This window comes from Tenrec ecaudatus, chromosome 1, assembly GCF_050624435.1.
Source record: "Tenrec ecaudatus isolate mTenEca1 chromosome 1, mTenEca1.hap1, whole genome shotgun sequence".
NCBI lineage: Eukaryota > Metazoa > Chordata > Mammalia > Afrosoricida > Tenrecidae > Tenrec > Tenrec ecaudatus.
The window spans coordinates 143,120,709-143,148,471 of record NC_134530.1 but is presented as its reverse complement, the minus strand read 5'-3'; the positions used below and the strand labels follow the sequence as shown (position 1 = coordinate 143,148,471).

The 27,763-nt window shown below is 44.9% G+C and overlaps 1 protein-coding gene and 1 non-coding gene across 6 annotated transcripts in view; one reads left to right on the top strand and one right to left on the bottom strand.

Moving 5' to 3' along the window:
• Nucleotides 1-26,922, bottom strand: part of GPSM2 (G protein signaling modulator 2) — a 49,283-nt gene extending 22,361 nt beyond the window's left edge. The window contains exons 1-7 of one of the 5 annotated variants that reach the window (XM_075558944.1): nucleotides 26,671-26,900; nucleotides 12,370-12,672; nucleotides 4,712-5,046; nucleotides 4,184-4,319; nucleotides 3,750-3,892; nucleotides 2,981-3,104; nucleotides 2,747-2,862 (exon numbers count right to left, since the gene is read on the bottom strand). In XM_075558944.1, the coding sequence (XP_075415059.1) occupies nucleotides 2,747-2,862; nucleotides 2,981-3,104; nucleotides 3,750-3,892; nucleotides 4,184-4,319; nucleotides 4,712-4,983 (791 nt within the window). In that variant the 5' untranslated portion in view covers nucleotides 4,984-5,046; nucleotides 12,370-12,672; nucleotides 26,671-26,900. Of the gene's footprint in view, nucleotides 1-2,746; nucleotides 2,863-2,980; nucleotides 3,105-3,749; nucleotides 3,893-4,183; nucleotides 4,320-4,711; nucleotides 5,047-9,153; nucleotides 9,299-12,369; nucleotides 12,673-26,300; nucleotides 26,465-26,670 lie in introns of those variants that run through there. The other 4 variants (XM_075558928.1, XM_075558936.1, XM_075558952.1 and 1 more) reach the window with 4 other exon arrangements.
• On the top strand, nucleotides 16,132-16,261 carry LOC142437710 (small nucleolar RNA SNORA44). Its single transcript, XR_012782240.1, has one exon. It is a non-coding gene; the product is annotated as a small nucleolar RNA SNORA44 (small nucleolar RNA).
• Nucleotides 26,923-27,763: the final 841 nt, after the last annotated feature.

Sequence of the window (27,763 nt, the reverse complement as noted above, 5' to 3'; positions counted from 1 at the left end):
GACTTCTTGGTCCGTAAAACGGGGAGCAGGCCTCCCAGGGTGCTTGTGAGGACCGGCTTCATCAGTATGTGTCAAATGCTTAGAATAACATCCTGCTCAAAGTCGAGCTCATGTGAGGAAAACGGTGGCTGTTACCAGGGCTTACATCCACAGGTGCTGTGGGGTCTGATGTCTAAATGGATCGGGCTATTCCTGCCAACTAGCATCCACACTGTCATCACTTATAGCAACATAAGAAATGACTGCATGCTTGGTGCAGGGAGGTGCTGAAGGAAAACTGAAAATGACAAATGTAATGACGACATCTTCAAAACAGTCACCGTGGGAAACAAACACACTTGAATGCTGCCTGACCTCCAGTTATTTGGGGAAGGCTTTTGAATTGCTTCCCGCATCCTGGGGCACGGCCCCTTCTAACGCATCATTCCTGCAGAGGAGAGTGGACTTGTGAATGATCCGAAGCCTTTCTGGAATCAGATTTAATGACTCAGGTAGGTGGGTCGCTCCAGCAGCTCTGTGTCCTGAAGGGCACGGAGCTGTAACGGTAAGGGGATTGTTTGCGTGTAGCAATCTGAAAACCACTCCAAAGGAAAGGGCCGCAGTATTTTTGTTTTTGCTAGATGACTTCTTTGCTTTGTTACTGGAAAGCAACTATTTATTTATTACATTTTATTAGGGGCTCATACAACTCTTATCACAATCCACACATATACATACATCCGTTGTATAAAGCACATCCGCACATTCCCTGCCCCAATCATTCTCAAAGCATTTGCTCTCCACTTAAGCCCTTTGCATCAGGTCCTCTTTTTTTTCCCCTTCCTCCCCGCTCCCCTCTCCCTCATGAGCCGTTGATAATTTATACATTGTTATTTTGTCATATCGGCCACAAGTATTTTTAACCAGTACATTCGTAACTGCGTCCCCATGGAACCGTCGCATCCACTCTGACGCAGAGTGGCCTGAGAGGGCAGAGGAGGACCGTCCCTGGGTCCCTTGGGCTCACTCTAATGGGAGCAGGCAGCCATATCTTTCTCCTGTGGAGCAACGGGTGGTTCTGAATCACCGACCTTGTGGTCAGCAGCCAAAGGCTTAATCCACTAGGCCCCAGAATTCCTCTCCAGTCTGTTTATTGGGGAGAAGAGTCAGCTACCTTTACTTTCTACTCATGCTTTAGTCCAACCGTCAGCACTCACTTTACAAGAGAACTTTTTCATATTTAACACAGGCAAACCCCTTCTCTATGTCTTTCGAATTTAAAATGTAAGAAACTTTGATATTAAAAATACTAAATTTATAGTGATGTATTTTATTAGGGAGAGTATTCCATACGAGTCAACCAACAAATGCTAGCTAGTCATCAGTCGAAGGTGAAAGCTGGGGAGACGCCGTTCTAATTTTGAAACAGACTGACAGCAAATGGATTCTTTTTTTAAGGTGGCAAACTATGGAGAACTCTCTCACAGTGAACTTGCCACAAATAACAGATACATTTCAGGTCTTTGTCTTTGGTGCAGTCTGACTGGCTTCTGTCTGAGGGATGGAGGCAAGGAGGGGGAAGGATTTAGAAGGCCCAGGCCAGGCAATCCAAAGTCACTGACTTTGCTGACCCGTGTTTCTGTCCACTGAGAGACTGGGAAGACTGCTGCCGAAGAGGCTGCCGGGGTCTCTGCTCTCAGGGAGAGTCACAGGTGGGCAGAGAGAACTCAGTGACCACTGGTGGAAACCAGGGGGTGTTCTACGTTATCGGCCTTTCTTCTGGTCTCCCTTCAGTTTCACATCGGAGTGAAACGGACACACAGGTCAAACAGCTTTAAGAGAGCAAGAATTTAAGAGAGCAAGAATTCCATCTTAAAGGCGTAAAACTAGGGGACAGGTAAAGGAATCTAGACTGCTGCTGGAGCTCTGGTGGCTTAATGGGTTATCTGTTGAGCTGCTAACTGTAAAGCCAGAGGTTCAAACCGCCTAGCTGCTCTGTTGGCGAAAGGTGAGGCTGTCTCTTCCTGTTACAATTTCCAGTCTTCGGGGTCTCCCTAGAGCAGCTCTACTCTGTCCTACAGAGTCTCCAAGAGTCAGAATGGACTTGATGGCAGTGGGTCTAGGTCTGGGTGCACTACTACTAGGTACCCTGGGGCACAATGGCTGTCATCCGTAAGGTCTGTAGTTCAAGCCTACCAGGCTGCTCCAGCAGAGGAAAGACCTGGTGATCTGCTTCCATAGAAACCGCAGCCTAGGAATCCTGCTTCCTCACGTAGGGGATTGCTATGAGCCAGGATGGACTGCTACATACTGCTACCAATTCTTCCTTCCTCGGTACGATATTGGTGAACACTGTGTGCTAAGTGAGAGAGCCGTGGTGGCGTCAGAGTTACGCATAAGGCTGCAATCCCCACCGTCAGCGGTCGGCAAGCACCACAGCTCGGCGGGAGAGGGCCTGGGTGGGCTTTCTACTCTCATACACAGTTACAGTCTCAGGAACCCACAGGGGGTCGCCATGAGTCAACACTGACTTCATGGCAGTGAGTTTGGCTTTTTTGAGGGTGCTAAGTAAGTGTTTAATATATTCTTTAATCCTCCCAAGAACTCTAAGCTCAAGGTATCCTTATGTTAGGTAACAGAGGTCTAGAAGCCTAGGGTGGTATTGCAGGTATGCAGCAAAACCAGGTCGTAGACCCAAAGCTGGTGATTCACTAGGACCGTATGACTGCTCATTTTACAAATGGATCTACAGCAAGCTTGGACTCACTTGTAGTACTCGGAGGCAGTTTCAAATTCACCAAGAAATATGTATGCATTTCCAAGGTTGCTATATGCTCTTCTTTCAGCTGCTTTATCTCCAAATTCTTTTGCAATGAGGAGACGCTGAAATAGAAAATCCCCGTTAGGCATCGCCATGATAAAAACAAATGGAAGCGCAAGCCGATGGCTGCTCGGAACTCTGCGGGAGAAGCGGAGCTGGCTCCCAGGCTGCCCGCCATACCTGCTCGTGAGCGATGACCGCGTCCCGGAAGCTGCCAAGGAGGTAATGCGTGTTCCCAAGATTCCCAAAGGCACGTCCCTGGGCTGCTCGGTCACCCAGAACAGTCACCAATGAGAGGTTTTCCCTAAGTGATGGCAAAGGGGTGTGGACAATGAAGGTTGGGAAAAAATGTTACTTGATTTACAAATTTAATTCTTTTCATCAGAAAAACAATGGGTTGTTTTACAGCCTGAATGGACCCCTTTTTATGGAGCACACATATGCTGGAGGGTGTGTCTAGGACACAACGTGGCCACTTCATGAAACTACTCTGGAACCCTCAGCCCAGAGTCCCCAAGGGTGGATTTGATCCCAGAATCCCTATAGCTCAGAATTTCTACAAAATTCTAAAATGACTGCACGTAATTGAGACTAAGCTGGGCTAATTCCGGTTCTCACCACTAAGTGGCACTGGTCTGCAGTTCAGAGGACAATTTCCTCTGGAGGGGAATGATACACCAACACTAACATTTTAGCAACCGAGTCCATTCAGGTTTACCATTTAAACTGGAGTATAAGCCGACTGGAGTATCAGCCGAGGCACCTAATTTTACCACAAAACTGCATTAAAAAATGTGCTGCAAAACTCAGCTTATACTCAAGTATATACAGCACTTTGACGGGCCAGCTCCTCTCTCAAAACCCGTCAGATGTAGAGTTGCTAGTGGGTACCGCTGGGCAGGAGGTGCACTGCTCCGTAGGGCCGAACGGCTGTGCCAGGCCTACTCACTCGTAATAATCCACGGCCGCCTGCAGCGCCTCCCGCACTTCTTCTGGAAACTCGCCTGTGTCCTGAGGACCAGGGTAGCCAAAACTCTTCCCTTTGGCGTGGTACACATTTCCAAGATTGTACAGTGCTCTTGCTTCTCCCACCTGGATGGACATCGGCAGGGGGTACACTTAGAAATTGGAAGCCACGTGCATTTGCAATCTGCTGACTACTGGTCCAGGGGGGGAGACCCAGGACACCCTTTCCTGACCATTGACATAGAATGAAATAAATGACCCAGGAGTATAAGAAGGACTTCTTTTTCTTCTCTAGTTAAAAACAATGTCACTACCGTTTCTTTTTCTTCTCTTGGTCATGGACTCTTAGGTAAACTACAGAATAATTAAATAGTATGAAAACACAAAGTCATTTCCATGAAAACACACTTGGCCTACCTTGTCATTGAGCTCTCTGGAAATATCTAGGTGTCGTTGACAACAAACAATAGCTTCCTCAAAATTCCCAAGCACTTTTAAGGTGTTTCCCAAATTACCACTAGCTTTCGCTTCCCCCAACTGGTCTCCGATGGTCCTAGGAAGGGGAAAGAAGACGGCATTCAAACACAAAGCAGCCAGAGGGCACTCGGTTTCCCCGACAGAGGGTCAGTGATACACCTCTAGGGTAAGTAAGACCCATTTGCCTTGAAACCTACTTTAAATTAAATATTAAAACGTATCCTCTTTTTAAACATTTAATTAATTTTCAGTCCTCTAGTTACACTCTAGGGTCATTTTCTCACTATTCACTCATTTAATTAAACTCTGTGTTCAGCCTAAAGATGAGTTTTTTTTAAAAAAATCACTAAATTTAAGACACTCCTAAATTAGAACTCATTAAGTGCATTTCATTTTCTTAATTGAATGAAGGCATCTTACAGTGGTTACTTTGGGGAGGAAGAATGTTAACAAGCTTAATTTCATTACCTTGCGAGAGTTAAATCGTGATGATGGTATTCTAATGCTTTGGCATAATCATGCAAGTAGAAATATGCGTTGCCCAGCTGGCTGTAAATCGCGCTGAGCGTTTTTAGGTCTTCCGTTCCAACCTGAACAGCAGCTTCGAAGAACGACACGCCCGCCCGGCAGTCTCCCAACTTGCACAGCCGCTCGCCTTCCAAGGCCAGTTCGAGGCAAGAAGCTTCCATTCTGTGAAGTGACACGAGGCAGACATTTACGAGAGCGCACTGTGACCGCATCTAGATGGCTGTTAACTTCTGGTGACACAAATTCTGGTCTTGCTTGGACAGCGGCCTCTGTAACTGGAGCATATGCGAGAATCTGCTGATCACAAACAAGCAAGAGCAATTTCAATGTGCCTTTTCAGATTTTTCGGAGCCTTGGGGGCTGCCGAAAGAACTTTCTATGGGGCCCACGGCAACGCACTATTCATATTGCTGTGTGTTATTTTACAACAAATCTCCTTGTCTTACCCAAGTGGAAACATTTTAGAATTGCATTTTGCAAATAGGTTTTTGTTTTGTTTTGTTTTAATTCAGAGCATTTACTAAAGAAGTTGTCTTTACTTCTGGCGGTCTCTACATTGTGTGTGTGAAGAGAATGAGTGGGTCAAGCTGGACATTCTGACTCGCGGCTGAGCCTCCAGCAGGGCGCCAGGGCTGCCTTCCCCAGGCCCTCGGCCGGGTCCGAACACCACCCTTCCAGCTTGTAGTCAAGGGCTTCACCTTTCCACCACCTAGTGACGCACTGAGGGGGATTTCAAACACTTCGGGAGCAACTCCATTATCTTTCAATTCCACCTTCCACAAACTTTTAAAGCCTTTTCCCATGTCCTACTGCACCGCTAGGAATTGATCATAAGGTTGTATTGATCCAAGTTAAAAGCGGGGCTTATGAAAGGGTATTCACTGCAGCACAACACCAAGCCCTCCCAACACCTTCCGTGTTCATCAATCGAGTGATGCTTACGAACTTACATGTTCCTCTACAGTGGAACACCAGTGAGTGATGGGCAGAGGGCTAGCCCGCCACACGGCAAGCAGCACCGTCCACTAAGGGTGATTGCGCTGCTGGCCCGCGAGTCAGCGCTTCAGTGCCACTGGCCATTTCTAGCTGGCGCAGGGAAACTAGACGTCATCACAGTGTTGCCTACGTTCATAGAAGGCAGGGAGGGGCTTCTTCAAATAAGTGACCGTGCCACACGTTTCTCCCCCTCTGGATTTGAACTTAGACAACAACACTGTATTGAAATCATCCATCCAAATGAGGCTGTGTCCCACAAAACTTAACTATAGGCTTCATTGTGTCCTAAGAGCTATACATTTTTTAAAAAAGGAGTTGTACGTAATTATCATTAGCCACAGTGATAACAAGCCTGCGGCTTTGTGGCCATGGAGCAGGGCTGCACCATAGGAGAAAAATACCTTAAGACAGTTATTTCAGTGACAAGTGCTCTGAATAAAGTTCCAAGCTTCATGATTAATTCGGAACTACATGGTGGCTCTGATATATCCTATAGATATGAAATCAATAATTCAGGTAAAAGCCCTCAGTACCTCAATCAAATAATATGCCTCATAGCAAAACTATTAACAGCTAATCAGGGCAAGAGGCACTCTGGTGATGTCCGAGGTTACACACGGACCGTCTAACTGCCAGGTCATCGAGTCAAACCCCAGTTACTCCTCAGGAGCAGGCTGAGGCGGTCTGCTCTGGTAAAGGCTGAAAGCCCCAGAGCCTTATGGGACAGTTCTTCTCGGTCCTACGGGGCTGCTAAGAGTTGGAATCGACTCGATGGCAGTGGGTTTCTTTTTTACTCAGGGCAGGTTAGTTTATAAAGTTTTCGGAAGGTCAGCAAAGAGTGACAGAGAGTCATTTCCGATCCGCTTTGCTCCATGAGAGAACAGAAATACTTCACGTGTATTTCCCACTCTGGTTGGAACAAAGAACACCCAGATGCAGGGCAGGGACCAGGAGAATCTCTCCCTTTCAAAATGAAATGTATCCCCCACAGAAAGCCTCTTTGAGCCTCCCTAATGGCCGGTCTAGCTGGGTGATTAAGGGAGTGCTCTTCTACTAACTCTGGATAAAGAGCGCCTCTCCTGACTGAATCCTTCTCGTGTCTACTCCTGATGGATGGAACTTTTTAACTGAGTCCTCATGTTCTCACAAACTCAGGTTGCTTCAGTTTATTTTAGTGTTTATCTATTTCCTGTTTTCTGCTGCACTAGATTTTGACTTTCCTTTTTTAAATTTAGTTTCTTTGTGTTCACAGTACATAAGTCAAAGCGAAAGAGAGGTAAAACCTTAATGTGGCCCCATTTTACATGAGGTAAGAAGTGTTGGCTGCTAGCCGCCAAGACAGGTGGTTCAAACCCACAGTCGCTCTGAGGAAGATGCGGGCTGGCTGTTCTGAAAAAGGGTTAGTCTCTGAAAGCCTCAGGAGCTCTAGCCTGTCCTTTGAGACAGCATGAGTTGGATCTACTCAATCGAAGTAGGGATTGTGTCCTACTTAATAAAGGCGTGGTGGTGCCGTGGGATGGACATTGCACTGAGAGCCACAGAGTCAGTAGTTCAAACCCACCAGTCACTTGGAAGAAGAAGGATGTGCCTCTCAGAAGACTGAGCACTTCTACTCTGTGCTGTGCGGTTGCTGTGAGCCAGAACAGACGCTACAGCCGTGGGGCTCTTCTGGTTTCTGTTTTAAATGATTGTTCTGTCCAAGTCAGTAACTCAGGGCCTTAGAGTTCAAAGTGAGGGGCCACTCTCCATCTTTCATGGGGAGGAAGCTTGCTCCAACTCTAGCTCAACTCTCTCCCGTTCTCCCCGTCACAGACCTTTCCTCTCATCAGTCCAGACCCAATAAACACTTGTCCTTTCAGTCTACCACATACATCTTGTAAAAGGAAACTTCGTTAAAGGGTGACTTGAACACCGGCAGTGAAAGCCAGCGGGAGCTGGAACCAATCACAGGCCCGTCGTTCTCCACCTCTGCCACGGTGCAGCCCAGTTCAGTATTCTAGGCCGCCCCTAGCTGTCTTTTGAAATTGGTAGGTAAGGTGAACGTTTGCACTTGGCCTTCCTTTACCGCTTTCCACAGGAAAAGGAACCCGGTGGTGTGGCAGGTTGGGCGTCCACTGCGAGGTCGGCGGTTTCAAACTAAGCCGCTCCGAGGGAGAGAGAGCCGGCTTCCTGATCCCATAAAGAGTTCCCGTCTGGAAACCCACAGGGGCAGGTCTATCTTGTCCCACGGGCTTGGGAGGAGTTGAAATTAACTTGATGGCCAAGAGTGGTCAGCAAATTAGATGTTCACAACATGGGACCTGTACTTTTATACTACTTTTTCAGGCAAGAATATGATTAACGATCTGTCTGGTACAATAGAAGAATTTAACACCAGAATTGTATTCCCTTCAAGTTTGTGAGGGTAGGTGGAAAAGCACTGCTACTGTGGTCTAGTGCCTACTCGCATCCGGTTATTCCCAACGGTGGTAAAGCACATCTCTGCAACTCAAGGAGGGCTGCGGACCAGTCCCTCAGAATCACACTTGTCTTAGAGTCTCCCAAAAAGTCCACTGAAAACAATGGCTAGGAGACCTGCCGGTTAAAATCGAGGCAGGTCAGTTCAGAAGGTCATGACGACCGTGTGTCTGAATCCCCAAGGGGTTAATCTTGATCGATTCTCTTCAAGGACAAAGGATGAGCATAGGGCCTTATTGTGAAGAAGTTTTAAGAAAAGAGAAGACCAATGGGAGAGAAAAAGGCCAGGAAAGTGGAGCCAGGGAGTATTTCTCCCATCTCGACAATGCACCCGTTCCTTCTTCCAGGGCAGCAAGGGTTGTCCCAGGAGAATTTCAGAGGGCTTCATCTACTTGACAGCTCTGATTAGGCTCTTTAAGGCCTCTTTTTGTTCCCCAGATTCAAAAAACATTCACGAGAAGAAGAGCTGAGTCCCGAGGATGGGCAAACTGCTGTTTGACAGACCGTGCAGACTTCTTCAGGGAAAGGTCAGAGAGATGGAGATGGAGTTTTCAGCAGCTGGGTACATCTACCTAGAGGATCCGTTGGGAAACAATAGCTGCACATTTTAATATTTTTGTTTAGTGAAGAGTTCAATGATTTTGTAGTTACTCTCATATCTGTAATGGTCGAAATTTCATAAGCAGTACGTTTTCAGAAAGACTTAGACACGAACTCCATTTCGCTATACTTCTCCATCTCCCTCTACCTTCCCAAGTATTCCCAAAAGCTTTCTGAAATCCCTCAAAAATTTCCTTCATGTCCAAAGAAAATATTCCATTTCAAAATTATATAAAGTCACTGTGGCACAGAAAAAGAAACTCTTCCAGGGATAAATGAGAACTTTCTCAATGGAAGAACCAGATGTTTAAAATATGCTAAAAATTTACCAGAGCAGAAAACTTAGTCTAGGTCATGGGACAGCAAGCCAATCAATGCAGAATTCTTAGAGAACCGATGAAGCCAGGTGCAATCTTGCCAACTGCAGCTACAGGATATTACAGCTTCACTTGGTGAAGTCCTCAACCAATGTAGGATCATGCTTGACCTGTACTGTGTCGTGGAAAAAGGACAGATCTAAGATTTTCCTCCAGGCAGAGGTACAATCATTCCTCCTTACCCACTGCTCTTACTGCATTAGGAAGCTTACCACGCTTCAGAAGGTTTGGCAAGACAGACAAACACTCATTAGGGTCACTTGATGGTTCTATTTATGTCCACTGATGTTCAACAAGCCTTCTCCATCACGGTGGGCTATGTACCAAATAGAATACTGGATGTGGCGGCTGCCCCATCGGAGCTTGTGGTCCAGGAAGAGAGAGGTAAGGGTGTGATAACAGCCATGCACACAGGCCTCTGAATTTTAACATAGTGTGAGTGGTTTCTTGGAAAATTTGTGGAAAATGTATATTATGAAAATGCATATTATGCATGGGTTTCCTGTTTATTTTTTAATAAACTCATGCTAACTTGTTATAACAAGTCTGCACAGGATCTAATTTGAGGCACTAGAAAGCGCAAGTTATCAGTTGGAAAAGAGTCCCTACCAGAGCAATAGGAAATGGATTTTGCTAATACTGAAGCAAAAGAAGACTATAAATTTATGGCGAAGGTTGGCTGGAAGAATGGTGAAATCACGGATGCTTTACAACAACCTGATGGAAACGATGCTGCAAAGAAATCATCAGCTTACGAACAGATAGCGGACTTAAAGAAGGGATGAGCTGCTGGTCAAGATGACGCCTATAGTTGAAGGCCACCCAAATCCACTTCAAGGACAAAACCAATCTTGCTTGAGGACCGATGGCCAGTAGCAGAAACAACCGCCATTACCACAGACCTCTCAGTCGGCTCAGTTTGTACAATTCCGACAGAAAAATTCAAGTTGAGCAAATTGTTGCGTTCTGATTGGGTGCGGTCAAGAGCAGAGCAGTGAATTTTTCAAACAAGTGGGATCAAGATGCTGAGCATTTCTTCAAGGAGTTATAACACGAGCTGAAGCTTTATCAGTATGAATTTAAAAATAACACACAGTCAAAACAATGGTTACCTCAGGGTAGAAAACAATCCAGCCAAAGCAACATATTTTGAGGATGCTAAAGGCGTTTTGTGTGTTGACTTCTGGAGGGCACTGAATAGTCACATCTGCTTATTTTTGAAAGTGTTTTGAGAAAGGTAACCAAAGCTTTAGCAAAACAACAACAACAACAAGAAATCCTAGCCAGGCATGCTTTACCGGAGAGCCCCTTGCCAGCACCGCGCTCTGGCTCATTCCTCTCCTCACACAGGGTAAGCTGGCAAGAGTTTCGATGGAAAACCACTAGGCATCCACCTTCCAGTCCTGATTTGGCTCCTTCAGATTTTGTTTTCTAATCCTTAAAAAAAAAAAATCTTCAAAAGACAGATTTCTTCACTAATAATGTAAAAATTAATCTGTTGAAATGGTTAAAACCCCAGGATGCTCAGTCTTTTAAGGCTGGATTAACTGGCTGGCATTACTGAACTTGATGGTGTTTATGCTATGAAATAAAGTTTACATTTTTAAAATTTATCTTTTAACCTCTTTTTTCCCACTTTTTTGGGGATGATGTCTTGTAAGTGCTGAAAAAAGATATATGTACAGGATGCTATGTGAGTACAGAGTCTACAAGAAGCAATCTATGAAGTTTAAAAACAGCTTCCAGCGGGCGATCATATCTGAGTTGGAACTTAAACACTGAGTAGAATTATTGAAGCCAAGGAAGCGAGCAGGGCAGCCAAGGCAGCAGGGATGGCAGAGCGTGACACATGCAGGGACCTGAGCTCAAATGACAAGGTCAAGAAGACTGGCAGCAGGTTAAGCTGAAAGAACAGGCAGAACTCGAATAATGGAAGGTCTCGTGTGCTGCGTTAAGCCTGGCTTTGCCTTCCTGAGGCACTAGACAGAAGGTTTCATGGTTAGTCTTTGGCTTACACTGAGTCGATCAGTAACCAGTTTCAAAGGGGGGAGGGGGCTCAAGAGACTGAGAACGGAGAGTGGAAGTGACTGCCACAGTCTGGGGGAAACAGGACGGGGTCTGAACTACAGACAGTCTGGGGGAAACAGGACAGGGGCCTGAACCACCATCACAATGGGGAGGATCCAAAGGAGAAACTTGATTTGAGAAAAATGTAGGAAGATCTGGCAGGGCTTTATTAGGATGAGGCTATTGTATATGTTAACAGTCCATTTTAACTATGTTTAATGTTTTCATTTTCTTCCACCTAAAATAACATTTTTAATGGAAATGGAACACCTTTGGTACCATGCCCTATGGACCAGCTCTTCCACAAGATGACAGACCTCCTATTGCCTAAGGGTCGTAGGATCTCTAAGATTTAACAGCAAATACCTCCACTCATCGAAGATTTCGAATTCTACTCAAGTGTTATGAAGGTCTGTGTGTTTAATAACTAATTCACAACAGTTTGATAAATCATCTTAGTATCTCATCATCTACAAATAATTGTCTCCCATTCTACTATTATGATTACTGATAGTACAATGACCACGTCTAGATTAAATATCAAGTAATAGGGTGACACAGAGATCCTGCTTTCTTCCTACTTCTGTCAGAAATGCCACCAATATTTTAATCATTAAACCTTGAAGTGGATACTGCCTTCTGTTTAGAACATACCTGCACATTCACACTTCATTTAGTACCCAATCTTTCAAAAGCTCACTTATAATCGGTTTACAAATGAACATGTGAAAGTCAGATCATACAGGTGGTCATATTTTTTAAAAAATCTATTTTTTAATCCCTAAAGACTTTGAAATTGCCTTCTACTTTTACATTTTCATGAATGAATATAGTTACAAGACATCAAGGAACATTTCACAGAAATTCTTCCAGTGAACAATGATAAATAAGCCATGGTATATAATTGGTCTTGATTACCATTTTCCTATTGAAAAAGTGCAGACCATCACCAACAGCAGCACAAAGAGCAAACACTGTCACAGAGGTCCTTGGGGCTAGCACACTGTGAACGACTTTCACATTTTAATCTGGAATAGTTAGCATTGAACACATGTTCAAATAATGGTTAAAAACTACCAACTAATAAAGCAATAGTCTTACCTGTAACGAACATGAAAAGAATGGTCTTCCCTCATGCTTATCAAATTCTCCTCCATTGAGTCATAGTATTAGCTGAGTGAAATATGGATGATCCTATTTTGTTCCCGTCCAGTTCGTTACAATGTAGAATTACGGGAACACCGTCCAGTTAGTATGTTACTGAGTTGGTGTTAATGTCACCTAAACTCCCGCTTCTTCTTTATCAATTAGCAAAGGAGGTCAATGCCCGACAGCTTTAAAGGTTCAAAATGTGTCCCAAATCCTCGCTTCTCTGGCCCTTTCAGCAGCACCTCAGCAACATTTCTGCAAAAGGAATACAAGATGCTTTGCTCGAAGTTCTAATTCCAGAGTGTAAAACCTGCAGTAACCCGACGCAGCACAGCATCACACGGCTAACTCCCCAGCCTGCTGTCGCATCGCCACTGGAGAGAAGCGGCACAGGGCTGAACCACCGCCAGGGAGCTTCGAAATACAGATGCAGCTACATGCCACCGTGGCTTAATTTTTAAATTGGGATCGAAGTAAAATCATTATATGTAATCTCTTCTATTACAGAGAGTCTCTGAGAGAACCATGCATCGTATTAGCATCTACAACCAACATTGCTACGTAAACCTCTGAGTGCTGAAAATTCAATAATTATTTGACCAAGTCAGTGCTAACCTCCCTAAGTTGATTTCTTCAAAGGAGCCATATGCTGACAAGTAGGCTGTAATTCCATTAACCACTCCTAAAGGTGGGGGGTCTTTAAGATGCCTTTCTATATTGAGTAGGCGCGAAAAAAATTTAGGAAAAATTAGGGGCTTAAAAAAGTTCATGGGAGAATGGAATAGAAAGATAACAATATTTTCAAAGTTAAAAAAAGCCCTTTGTATGTGCCAAGTACAAACAATAAAGACACAACATTTCTATACCACCATCCAGTTTATGATTTTTAAAAAGCATTACCTGTGTCTTTAGAGTCACCTGGCTGCTACAATCTAATTGACCACTTTCCTTTGGCCTCAAAATTATTCTTTGAACTGAATCCCATTCATCAGTCCCTTGGTTATCTTTAAAACTTTACCTCAAATGTTTGTATACCAATTGGCCAACCCATGGTCATAAAGCCAGTTCTGACTCAGAGCCACCTGTTGGGTAGAGTAGAACAGCTCCCTAGGTTTTCCTTGGATGTACATCTTTTCAGAACCAGACTGCCACATCTTTCGCCCACAGAGCAGCTGGCTCAAACTGCCAACCTCTCAGTTATTAGTTCAAAACTTAACCCACTGTACCACCAGGGCTCCTTAAATGTGTGTTGTGGTAATACATAATCTGATGTCAATTTAGGACTTGAGAGGATTAAGAGTGAAGGGGAGGAGTCTAGTCTGTCAACAGGCCTCTGTGTGGACATGGCCTTCTGGGAATTCTGAGAACTCTTGGATTTCCTCCTTGAAGGAGAGAGACACACACTCTCTGTCTCTACACTGAATCCCTGAGAGATTCTACTGACAAGACACATGGCACTACACTGATAAAGCCCAGGCCCTGGGAGCTGGAGAAGCCACGTGGAGACCCCTGTCAGCACTGTGATGCTTACAAAGTCACTGGATCTACAAGACTTCCCACCCCCTGGCCTGTGACCTTCCTGCATCGGCATCATTGCATGTGTTTTGTGAGTCTGAAGAGGACTTTAAAGCTCTTTCTCATACACATGAGTGTCTATGGCTTTGTTTCTCTAGTCTACCCAGACTAACACATGTGTGTAGTCCTAGATAATATATTGTTTAGTTGAGATTACATAACTGGAGTAATATTATAGTTACTTCCATAATTTATTTTTACTCATTTCTCTCATTTTGTTGCATGCAGCTACAATTCATTCTTTTTTGTTTTCCTTTTGAATCTCATTTTGTTGTTGTGGGCAAAGTGCACAGCAAGACACACACCCACAGTCTCTACCTTTACATTCAGTGACCCTCATGAACATGACGTCATGCAACCACTCTCACTCCCCTTTCTGAGCTGTCCCTCTCTCGTTGGCACACACCCACGGCCCTCTAATGTTCTAGCTGCTCTTGCGAGTTGTGTTGCCAATTTAATCCCCTACAGTCCTTGAAGGAGCGCAATGATCAAAGCAGGCCTTTTTTACTGGTTAAGCTAAACTACTGTTTATTGTGAAGAAGACATATTTTTGGTTGAAGATGTAAAGGCTATCTCGGTGCAGTAATTTTACAAGTTCATCCATAGCAACAGAAAGTCTCGAGCCAAAAATTCTGTTCTGCATTCCCCTCTTTTGATCAGAATTCTTCTGCAGATCAAAATGTTTAGGAGTTAAAGTTGGGCCCTATCCCGTTCCTGGCCTCTTGATAGAGGAGGAAGATGCTCGTTTAGGCAGTAACTGCACAGCCTGCATCTTCTCCTTCCTCTGTTGCTCCAGGTGAGGAGAGACAAATTGTGCGATTCGTTCATTTTTAATGTTGCTCGGATTCCATTGTACACTTATTTTTAGTTCTGCTGTGGAGGGGCATGCATTTGGGTTATTTCTAGGTTTGCTTGTTTTTCCCTCATCGTTAAAAGAACTGCAGTGTGCACTGGAATCAAGAACTTGGTGTCCTGGTCCCACCTCGGGGCAGAGCCGGAAGAACACATGAAGAGGTCATTCAGAACATGCACAGATAAAGACACGGGAACTAGTAAGAGGACTCAGTAAAGGCATACTAGCGCCAGAAGAAAACATGAAAAGACGAGTGAAGGCAAACTCTCTAGTGATAAAGGCCAGACATTTTTCAACATTGAAGAAAAATAAGAATCAGTAGAGTGAAGAGACACACTAATTTCCGAACAAGATCAATGGAAATGAGCCCATGTCCAGAGAAACAAGGAAACACCAGATATAAACTCTCATCTTTAAGGAGACAGTTCAAAGACAAACACATGAAATCCGATACCTGGTAGAGATACACACACAAAATCCTGGAACCCTACAAATCAGCCAGTCCCGCACCTTGCTGCCTTCCCGGGAAGGGCCTGCGGCAGATAACGCTCATCGGAATCGTTCTTTTACACCGCTGTTCATCACTCCATCTGTTTCATCTGCCCCGGCTCACCCTTCTACTGCCACATGCAGTAAAGCTCAACTCGGCTTCCACACACATCCTCGCCAGTACTGCAGCTCTCCCCTAACGTCCCCTAACGGACATCCCGGCTCTGGTAAATGGGAGCGCAGCAGAGCAGAGCAGAGCAGAAGGGAGCAGGAATAAGGAGGAAGGTGAAAAGGACCAGTTTTGGAAACACTGACAAAGCCTCCTGGAAAAAAAAAAATCAAGTTTTCTTATCGCTAACCACTCTGGCACACATAAAACGCAAACTGTGATTCCCCGGTCCCTCCCAGTGGCCAGCAAACGAAGCAGTGTCCTGAGAGAAGATGAGAAGTAACAGCTCTCCATTCACACCTCTCTTCTTCTCGTGTCCACTGTCTCTTTTTCCCTTAATAAAAACAGGATCAAAGGGATTTGGTATAGATATTCACAGCAACTGGGCCGGTGGGCAGTTTAGTTATACAACAGCTAAACTGTGAGTTAAACTCTCTACCTATATTCACTATGAGGCATGTGTAGGCAGAAGGACAGGTATGGCCATTATGCTAGAATGTAAACATTTCTCCCTGCCATGAGAACATAATGAAATTGCAATGATGCAATTCATAAATACAATCATAAGTACACTCATTAAAATGTAAACATGTAGTTAGATTAACATATGTCTATAAAATGAATTTGTGCGCATGTTCCCAAGGTCTGTGGCTAGTGTGGCCATCTGATCTCCAACTGCATGCAAGAGCAACGTGGAGATACTTTGACAGCTCAGGTCAGCAAAGTATCTGTAGCTGCCACTCGCCTTTCCTATAAAATTCTCCAGGATCTGGACAAGTCCGGTCATCCATCAGCTTCCATTTAGGTGGGTGTACTGGATTGATTTGGACTTTGTACTTTTTCCCTCTCCTGCAGGATGTCCTTGCTTTTCCTGGCTGTTAAAGAAATTTGAAGATGTAGCTGTGGTTTTAAAAAATTTTAGTAGTAAAACAGCCTTGAAATGTGATGAAGCACAAAATACCGAGTTTTGAACACTGAAGAACTGAACTTCAAGCAAGCTATTTTATATGCAGAAAATATTTTAAATGTGCCTGGTTTAATAAATTAAAAGACTGGGAGTGATAAAAAATAAAATAAAAAATAAAATGAATTTGCAAAATTAAGCATGTACAAAGAACAATTTTTTTACACAATTAGAGCAAGCAGAAAGACAGAAAGAATACTATTCCGTATTTTACTAGGGACAATTTACAATCTGGTTTATTCTCAAAAGGAGAGTATCTAAAGAAGGTTATTTCTACATTGTAATTTCCATATCTATTATTAAATAGTATTTCTTAAAGTTAGTCACTGAACAAACAAGCAATTCTTGATTCAATGATTCACCTTCTAAGAACTCTATAATCAATTTAGTTACTGTGGATTCACTGCACACTGTTCAGGATGCACAACATCCTGCACATTGTTGCCGTTTTCATTAAGCTGCCTTCCAACCAGCTCCTCCAGGCCCTTCAAGGCTGATGGCCAGGTCTTTCTTCCTAGTTTGTCTTCAACAGAAAGCGCTGGTGATGCCTATCAGTTTCAAAGTAGCACCCAAACCTCTGCTGACAGACAAGATGGCTGCACTTGACGTACACTGGACAGGTATCAAATCCTGGTCTTCCCATTTGGAAGGGAAGAATTCTCCCACTGACACCACTACGCCCATTATAGGAGCCCCAGTGGTGTAAACGCCAGCTAGATCACAGCGGTTCTCAACCTGTGGGTCGCGACCCCTTTGGGGGGTTGAACTACCCTTTCACAGGGGTTACCCGATTCATAACAGTAGCAAAATTACAGTGATTAAGTAGCAATGAAAATACTTTTATGGTTGGGGGTCACAACAACATGAGGAACTGTATTAACGGGTTGAGGCATTAGGAAGGTTGAGAACCACTGAGCTAGAAGAACTCGTATCAGTTGGGGTTATGAGCTGAAGCTACTAACCACAGGTCAGTGGGTCAAACCCATGAGCCACTCTGTGGGAGAAGATGAAGCTTTCTACTCCATTAGAGATTTGCAGCCTGGGGAACCCACAGGGGCAGGGCAGCTCTGCTCTGCACTAGACGTGGCTGTGAGCCGCCCTGTGGGAGAAGATGAAGCTTTCTACTCCATTAGAGATTTGCAGCCTGGGAAACCCACAGGGGCGGCTCTGCTCTGCACTAGATGTGGCTGTGAGCCACTCTGTGGCACTGCGTTTGTGGAAGCCTTCATTATACGAAATTAACAAATGTGCCGTATATTTAACACAGAGCACATGTATTACTGCCACAACATGAATAACATTTGCAGGAAATACACAAATAGGAATTTTCTAATTAGGATAAGAAAATGTCATGACAGAACTGTGAACTGGAATACAAAATACAGGTTTCCATGGATACTGAGAGGTCATCAAGTTAAACCTCCCACCTCCAGAGAGACGGAACTGCAATGTACAAGGAACGCATACTCTCTGCTAACAAATTGCCACTTCACGACTTCTTGTGGTCTGACCATTGAGAAATGAAGCAAACCCAGTATTTCTTGCCATATTCCAGAAAGTGACAGAAGCTACAGAGCTAATGGACAGGCGCTCCACACTACATAACTCGGATTGCCTCACCTTTAATTAACAGATTAGAAATTCAAATAGGCAGGCTCTGCTATACAGGTGGGTGGACTTGTACGGATTGTCCAAAGTATATATTCAGAATCGACAAGAAAGTCATGTTTGTTTGTTTGTTTTTTTCCCTTTTAAAAATCATTTCATTGGGGGTTTGTACACCCTCATCAGAATCCACACATATATCCATTGTGTCAAGCACATTTGTACATTTATTGCCATCATCATTCTGAGAACACTTTTTTACTTGAGCCCTTGGTATCAGCTCCTCACTTCCTCCCCTCCCTCCCCGCCATCCCTCACTCATGAACCCTCGATAATTTATAAATTATTATTTTGTCATGTCTTACACTGTCCGATGTCTCCCTTCACCCACTTCTCTGCTGTCGTCCCACAGAAGGGGGTCATATGCAGATCAGTTATTGCCTCCCTTCCCTCTACCCCACCCTTCCCCTACCCACCTGGCTTCACCGCTCTCATCATTGGTCCTGGGGGGATCATCATCCGTCCTGGACTCCCTGTGTTTCCAGTTCTTATCTGTACCAGTGTATATCCTCTGGTCTAGCCAGATTTGTAAGGTAGAATTCAGATCATGATAGTGGGGGTGGGGGAGGGGGTAAGGAGCTGGGAAAGAAGCATTAAAGAACTAGAGGAAAGTTGTATGTTTCATCATTGCTATACTGCATCCTGACTGGCCCACCTCCTTCCCACGACCCCTCCATAAGGGGTTGTCCAGTTGCCTACAGATGGGCTTTGGGTCTCTACCCTCCACACTCCCCCTCATTCACAATGAAATGATTTTTTGTTCTGGGTCTTTGATGCCTGATACCTGATCCTATCAAAACTTCATGATCACACAGACTGGTATGCTTCTTCCATGTGGCCTGTGCTACTTCTCAGCTAGATGGCTGCTTGTCCATCCTCAAGCCTCCAAGATGCCAGGTGCTACACCTTTTGATAGCCGGGCACCATCAGCTCTCCTCACCACACTTGCTTATGCACCCGCTTTGTCTTCAGCGATCGTGTCAGGAAGGTGAGCATCATGGAATGCCAGTTTAATAAAACAAAGTATTCTTGCATTGAGGGAGTACATGAGTGGAGGCCCAATGTCCATGTGTGACCTTAATACTAAACCTATAAATATATGCACATAGATCTATTTCCCCATCATCGTATATAAATATATTTACATAAAAAGGCAATGTTCTTAATCAAAGAAATGCAGGCTGTTTTCCACTTGCAATAAAAAGGATGCAAACCAGAGAATGGGGAAAATGAAGGATATAGTTAAATTTATATTTTCTGTCCCTCTTTCAGTTTATCTATACTATTTGTGACTTAAAAGCCAAGCAGACAATAAAGTGTGTTTTACTTCTAGGTTAGATCACTTAGAGTCATTAAATTCCGTATTCTAGTACTGCCCTTTAGGAGTCCCTGATGACACAGTGGGTAATGCATTGGCTGCTAACGCGGTTGGCAGTTCAAAATCATAGGTTGCTACTCGGGAGAAAGACGAGGCTTACTACTCCTGTAAAGAGTGACAGTCTTGGAAGCCCATGGGGCAGTTCTCCCCTGTCCTAGAGGGTCACTAAGAATTAGCATCAACTCGATGGTAGTGTGTGTTTTTTTTGTTTTTTTGAGAATAAAGTTCTCTGATGCATAGCACTCACAATCTCCAAATCCCTGTCAGTTGTAATGTTTCAAGTCAGGAACAAATATCAAGGGAGGCTCAAGAGCACATTGAAAATACATTTTGAATAAAGTTTTGTTATGTTAGAATTCAATTGTAGGGTAAAGGTAAATATGTAGCCCATGCTTATGAGGGCATTTCTAGAATACACTCACATGATTGCTCTCGGCCATCTGTTTTCCTCTCAAAGTATGTCTGAGTATGTTGTTGCTGTTGTTGTTGGATGCCGCCGAACAGTTCCCACTCAGAGACCTGATGCACAACGGAAGGAAGCACTGTCCGGTCCGGCACCCTCCACACAATTGTGCTTATGGCTGAGCCCACAGGTGCGGTCACTCTGTCAACCTGTCTCACGGAGGGCCTTCCTCTTTCCCCTGTCCCTCTACTTTATCCAACATGATATCCTTCTTCAGGGACTGGTCTCTCCTGACAACATTTTCAAAGTATGTCAGTCTCTGTACAGACACAGATTTATTTTTAGATGGATGAAATAAGGATGTCACTTCATCCAAACTCCTACTTCTAATAACGCTTTATCATAAGACAAAGTGGAAACAGGACAGAGAGCGATGATGGCAAGTTCAAGAATGCCTCAAAAGTTCATGGGAAATTTTCCATTATCTTTCAATTCTATTTTTCCACAAACTTTTTGCAGCTCCACTGTATACGGAACAACACATGCAAAATTGAGAGTGGAACAATAGAAGTAGGAAGTTAATACAGAAAAAGTGTATGAGAAGAAAAATGGTAAGCCCTCCAACCTCATGGCAATCATGTCAACTCCGACTCCAGCTCACCCCGCAGGACGGAGTAGAACTGCCTCTGTGGGTTTCCAAGGTCATTGTATCCATGAAAGCAGACCACCACATCGCTCTTCCCATGGACTGCCTGGTGGGTTCAAACCACTGACCTTTGAGTGAGCAGGTGAGTGCTTTAACCACCATGTAACCAGGACTCCCTTCGGAAGAAGCCAGACATTCACAGAGAGGACTCAGATCTTGAACACGGAACTGATTCACAAACATCCTAAGAGTCATTCTGAATAAGGGACAGGGAGACATTTTCCTTCCCCACAAGGTATAATACATCCACAAAGACAAATGCTCTTTTACATTCAAGTTTGGTGAGTAGTAATGGGGTCTTAAAGGCTTGCCATGCAAGGTGAAAATATGGGTTTCTCCTTATCCACGGGGATGATGAGTGAAGAGCATCAAAGATGCGTAGAAACGTCAGTCCAACAGACTATTAATGGACCACGCGAACATCAGCTTCCACCCGGCAACCACTACTCAGAAGGGTCACATTGGGTCCTGAATAGTGGGAGAAGATGTGGCACAAAACTCACAACGATAAGAAAGAGCTAGCGTACTGGTCAGATGGAAACCGGTAGACACCCCACCCCCCCCAAATATTACCTTTAGCCATCCTTCAAGTCTGAACTGAACTCATCCGCCCCCGGCTCAATCCTCAGTCAAACGACAATCTATCAGAAGACTAAAAGCAGCAGGGAGGTATGTGCACCTTGGACTCGTCAGCCACTGGAGACTGATGAGACCGACGGGCCGTGGCTCCCCTAGGACAGACAGAGTTCAGAAAGGGCGGGAAAGGAGGACTAGAAAGTGGAAAAAGCACAGGCGTCCCTCCCACCAATTCTCAAAAGATTCATCAAAGCCATGTGGGAAGCTTCAAATTCGATAACTACTAAGCTTCATCTCAGCACTGCAATTCCTGAGCAATGACAGAGGGCCAAGTGGGCAAGTCTACTTAGGAAAGGATCCGCGTTTGCAGCTCCTCACTAGTTTCACGCAACCCTGACATGCCCACCGCTGTCACACTGATTCAGATTCTCAGCAGCACCACGGGGCAGCGAAAAATTCCCCCTCAGGGTTTCCAAGGCTGTAATTTTTGTAGAAGCCCGCTGCTATATCCTTCTTCCACGGAGTCTATTTGAGATCTTCTGGTTAGCTGGTGAGCACTTTAACCGCTGTGGCCCAGGGCTTCTAGGCTACTTAGACTTATTCCTAACCAAAAAACTCCAACCTGAAGCCTTCGCATGAGACCAACTCACGCTGACCCTACAGAACAGAATTAAATCCCATCACAAGCTTTCTAAGGCTGTCAATCTTCACAGAATCACAGCCGGCCCATCTTTTCCCTGCCAAGTGATTGTTTGGTTTCAACCAATGATCTTTTGGTTAGCAGCTGGATGCTGAACAACTGTGCCCCCACAGTTCCCACAGAGGAACGTAATAATTACTGCACAAGCAGCCCCTTAGTGTCTCCCCGTTGGGCTACTCAACATAAGTCTGGAAGATGTTGACTACTTAAGATTTTTCCAGAGGGTGATAAACTAGACAAGGACTCTATTTTTAATTATACAAAGAGTCATTCTGAATTATGCTACTGATTACACTAAACACTAAAACTGCTGGTGTGCCTTCCATGACCTGCTTTCTTTCACATATGTGAGCAGTATTACTTTTTATGTACTATGCAAATAATTGAAGGTTCATTAGAAGTATAACCAAATCACAATGTCACGATTACAATAATGTTGTGGAGAACAGAGCAGCGGCTTAAAAATGTCAAAGGCAAAAGGAAGATTACGTCTATATAATGTTCCTAATCTTAGTTACCTTCTTCGCCAGCAAAGCAGTTATCGATTCAAGAGTCTTGCTATAACAAATGTTTATTTTTTACTTAAGAATATAAATATTTAAAAACAAACTCACTGCCATCGAGTAGATTTTGACTCCTGGCAGCCCTATAGAGCCGTGAAGAACTGCCCCTGTGGGTTTCTGAGACTACAACTCTTTACAGGCGCAGAAAGCCTCCTCTGCCTCCTGCAGAGTGGCTGGTGGTTTCAAACTGCTGACCCTGCAGTTAGTAGGCCAACAGCCCATGACAGCATCCTAACAAGGAGGATACAATTAATAGGATATATCGCATATAATTAAGTTCATGATACATATAATCATATAAAGACGTCACTAAGCCAGAAAAAAAAAACAACTTATTAGTAACAATAGGCGATAAACACCTTGGAGAAAAACTGATTACAAGTCACCAGAGAACATGACTAAGTGACATTTGTTACTACCAATGTTGGTCAGTCAAGAGTTTAAAACAATTAATATATATTAATTGCAACTCAGCAGTGACATACCATAGGAGTCATCCTTGTATGGAGCACTGCTCTCGAGTCCATAAATCAGACTCTCCCTTTTCGGTTCATATGCTTCAAATCATTACAAGTTCACATGGCAAATGCAATTTGTAAAGGTCAAATCAAGTAAAATTTGATTTTTCCTTCGGATGTAAAATGAGCAGCACAGCAGCGTGAAAACAGATTTCTTCACAGAAGGACTTTGAAAGGTGAAGTCCGCCGCAATCACATTTTTAGGCAGAAATAAAACCCAAATATAAAAAGGATTAGAGATGTCTAGAAAAGGCCAGGGCGCTTGGATTTAGAATTTGTAGGAAGATATATTAAATATGATTGTCTTCTCATTCCCCAAACGACCACTGTCCTTTGGGGGAACGTTTTCATTCTCTGCAATGTTGTGGGGTGGCATGGAGAGAACAAACAAACTCTAACTCAAAAGTATCAGGGGAAGAAGCTCACTGGAGCAGGGCCATCTGCGCTGCATCCTGAAGGATGGATAGATATTCGGCAAACGGAGAGAGGCATTGCAGTCTGGGGAAATAGGTCAAGCTAAAAGCAAGGAGGTGGAGTGCACGGCTTTTGTTGCAAGCGTACTAGGTTAGCAGCTGCGAGAGCGGTCTTGAGACGTGGAACGGTACCAAGTTGAGGGGGGCTGGGAGTAGGTGGCTCAAGCACATATTGAGTCATGTAGTTAGTAACAAGGAGCCTTGTAGCTTTGGTTTTTATAACACACAAATAGCAAACGTTTGGACCTATTAGGTGCCACATCTAGGGCGGAATGAGGAGACAGAGAAACAAGTGGACAGAAAGTATCTAGAAAGACTATTAACTAGGAAGTCTCTTGTCCTCCCTCAGTTCCAGGCACAATGCTTTGCACATAAAAGGCTTCCAATAAGCTTTCTGAGTTCTTGCCTGAAAAGAAAATAGGGACTTTGAAGCAATCTAGAATTCTGTAACAGAAAGAAAACTGTGCTTTAATAGATTACTGATGTATAGAAAAGAGTAATTCATATTTGTGTAAGTAGCTCAAATGAGATTTACTCTTAATCTACATTTTCATAAATATTATTAAACAGATAAAAATGCTACATGAATTATAAAGTAATAAAATCAAGACATAACTCCTAAAAGAAGGACTGAGTTCTGCATAGTTCACAAAAACACAGAACCCGCAGGCATTTGATAAGGAAGATTATATCCCTGCAAGAGAAATGCAGAAACATGGAGATTTCAACACACATGGAAGCAACACAGCAAATGCTTTGGACTCCGACAGACCATTAGTTTGAATCCCAGCAGTGACTTATTCATGAAATGATCTCAGTTATCTAGACTCTGAGAGTTGGTGGGGCACAAGATAAGCAGTATGACTGAAGATATGATTTATAAAGTACTGAACACAGTGTCTGGCTCTTCTAGGTCACAAAAGTACTCAACAAAGTACCAAAAGTCATACTGATAATAGCCCTTGCTATCATTACAAAATAGAACACAAGTCTGAATCTATGTCAGACTTCCATTTAACAAAAAAAATTGCGGAGAGCGAATTATAAAACTTTGAGAGAGTCCTCATGGCAGAGGGTTGACGCGGCGGGCTGCTCACCCGAGGTCCCTTTGAGAGCACCAGCTGCTCTTCTCCAAGAAGAGGAGGCTTTCCATTGCCCTACAGACTGAGTGCCAGTGAATCGACATCAACCTGATGGCAATGAAAGTTATACAACTTCACCTGTACCACGAGACTGGATAAACTTGGTGGGGCCCAACTACCATCACAAATATGTTGATCAAAGATTTCACAGAAGACTGATTAAAAGGTGGGAGAGTGTAGAACAGGATTTCAAATTCCCTTGGGCTCTAGACTTTCTGGAGTCTTGGAAGGATGAATCCCTCAAACTATTGTCTTGAGATAATCTTTAAACCGACATTGGGGCTCAAGGAGAAAGCAAATGTTTTGGGAATGATGATGGCAACAAATGTACAAATGTGCTTGACACAATGGATGGATGTAGGGATTGTGATAAGAGTTGTACATGCGAGTCCCCAATAAAATGATTTTAAAAGCCTGTAAATGTCTCCTGGAGTCATCTTAAAAACAAATAATAGCTTAGCTGAACTAGTAAAAAAGATACCTGCTTTGAGCATATAACCAAATTAACATCAGCAACCTGAACGATTTGATAGGAATGCCAGGGGACAGTGAGTTTATGGTAACAAGAGGATGGAAATGGTCGCACAACCTGAATGTCATGAATGTCATTAAATTGTGCATCTACGAACTATTGGATTGGTGTCTATTCTCAACAAATAAATAAAACAGAACAAGAAAAAAATGCATGTCCTCTCCTAAAAAATCTTTTTTTTCCCTTTTTTTTTTTTTAACAATTTATTGGGGTAAAAAATCTTTTAAAATATTAGAATAAAAACTTAGAAATGATGTATGCTGAAGAACAGGGCCACTTCAAAAACTTTAAATCCTAGCATCGTTAAAATTTGCCTACTACCAAGTCTCAGATCTATTTTAAAATCATTTGTAACAATGCATGCCTGATTGACAACGGGGAAAACACACAAGTAAGCTGCTTACCTAGCCAAAGAGGATTTGGGGAAATGCTTCTGTAACAGTATCACACAACTTAATACTTTGTAGCCACTCCTTAGAAATAATAGCTAGCGAACAGCTTTGCCAAACCAGTCCGGAGAAAGGTATAGAGTAGGTCTGACACTGCCCGGAGCGGGATCCCACGAACCTACACACCCATTCTTTTCTCCTTGCCTATTCATTTCAAGATCACTCAAGGGAAGCTGCTTGTGAGTGCGGAGAACCCCCGCAGAAGGGGTCTTTCCAGAGGTCACCACACTGGCGGCTACCGGGCGGGAATCTTTTGTGCGCTCCTCTCTTGAAAGTTCGGCTCCCTTGTTTGGTTAAGGAACTGAAAGGAAAGCCAAGAACCTACTCGGTTTAAGTCTACAGACGGCCGAGGGTTTAAATTATGCATTAAGGCAGAGAAAATTTCCATCCTTCCTTACTCGTTTTCCTTAACAGACTTCAAACGATACTAGTTACATTATCTAACTGGTTACTAGTAGAGCATAACATAAAGCAGCTATAGATGTTTCACTTTTTACGACTTGAAGAAATCCTATACGCTTTGGGGAAAGAGCTTTTTTAAAAAGATTCTACGCTTACTAAAACTTCTCAGCAATGCCCGATTCCTACAGTGAGCGGACAAGACCGTGCAAAACAAAAAGGAAACAGAAATAAACAACACGAAGACAACGCACGAATTAAAATATGACAACCGCTGGTATTCGGTTCAAAGTGCGGTTACCGAGCGCAGGTTCTAAAAACGAACGCACAGTGCTTCGGGGTGAATTCCACGGGAATGCCTTTGCCACCCGAGCCGCCGAGCTGCTGGACTTTTGACGGACGCGGCGACAGCGGGGAGTGGAGCGCTCGTTCTCCCGGCGTGAGCAGGCGGCCGGCGACAGGTCGCGGCGGTGCGAGCAGGTTCCCCCCGGCAGGCTTGCTGCACTCGCGCAGGTCCCGAACTCGCCGCCCGCCGCCCGCGGGCCGGGCCAGCCGGGGACCCCGCCTCCTCGCGCCCGCACCCCGCAGGGCCCGCCGGACAAAGGAGAGCGCCCCAGGTCCCTGGGTCGGAGCCCAGCACACACTCGCACACTCGCACCCCCACCGCCCCCGGCCTCCCAGCTCCGCGGCAGAGCTCACCTCCCGCGGGCCGGCGATTCCGGGGTGCACGGAGTAGCTGCGGGAGCGGCCGCCCGGGGAAACCGGAGAGTGGCCGCGGCCCCTCCCCCAGGCGGGTCCTCGCGCCGCGGGCGCCACTCCAGGCAGGGGCACCGCAGGGGGCCGGCGCGCCCCCTTCCCCGCCCCCGGCAGGTCACGTGGGCCAGAGCTCCGGGGGCTCTCTGCCCTCGCTCGCTGTCCCACAGCCGTCCCGCCGCGCCGCCCGCACGCAACGTCTACCCTCCTCTGCGCCTGCGCCGCAGCCCCAGTCGTTCCATTCAAACCGACACCGCCCCGCGTCTTTCGGACCAGCCAATGGCAGGCGAGTGGGGCGGGGTCGGGGCGGGGCCCAGGGCGGGGCCGGGCGGTCCTTCGCTCCTCGCCTCTCCCTCGGGCCCCGGACCTTCAAGTCCTAGGGGAACTTGAGGGACGTTGTCCTGCGCCTGGATGGGTCCTTACCGCCGCATTGGAGTGACTTCCCTGTCTTTTTCTTCTTCAAACACTGAAAGGGGGAGCAGTTCCAGAATCAAAACAGACTCTGCCATCGGGTCGGTTGCGACGCCGAACAACCCTGTGGGACCTGGCAGAACGACCCCCGTGGGCTTCCCAGGCTGTGAATCATTTCAATCATTTCAACTGCCTCTGGGGGCCGCTTAATGCCCTTTACAAGCTGGGACCTTCAGGCTCCGTCTGGCTTTGGAGAGAGTATCCCTAGAGGCTGCTGAGGGATGTTTAAGAAAAAGGGGGCTCTGTGGAAGGAACAGAGGGACCCGTGTGAGAGTCGGAACAAGGCTGCCTCAGTTTGGAGACTGTCACAGTTCTGGCGTTTCCAGCTGTTCAAAAGCAAACTGTGCTGACGGCAGAATCTTTAGTTCTTAGAAAAACTGGGTCCCAGTTTTGCTCGGTCTCAGGCCGCTTCATTCCAAATACGCTTGGAGGAGTACGCTTTATTACCATTCCTTCCCCCTACATCATATTGACCCCCCCCCGCAAAAAAAATAGATTTCAGACTGTTCTCCTTCCCACGTATCAAGACTACAATAAGTATCTGGGTGAAATTCAAATTAGATTATTT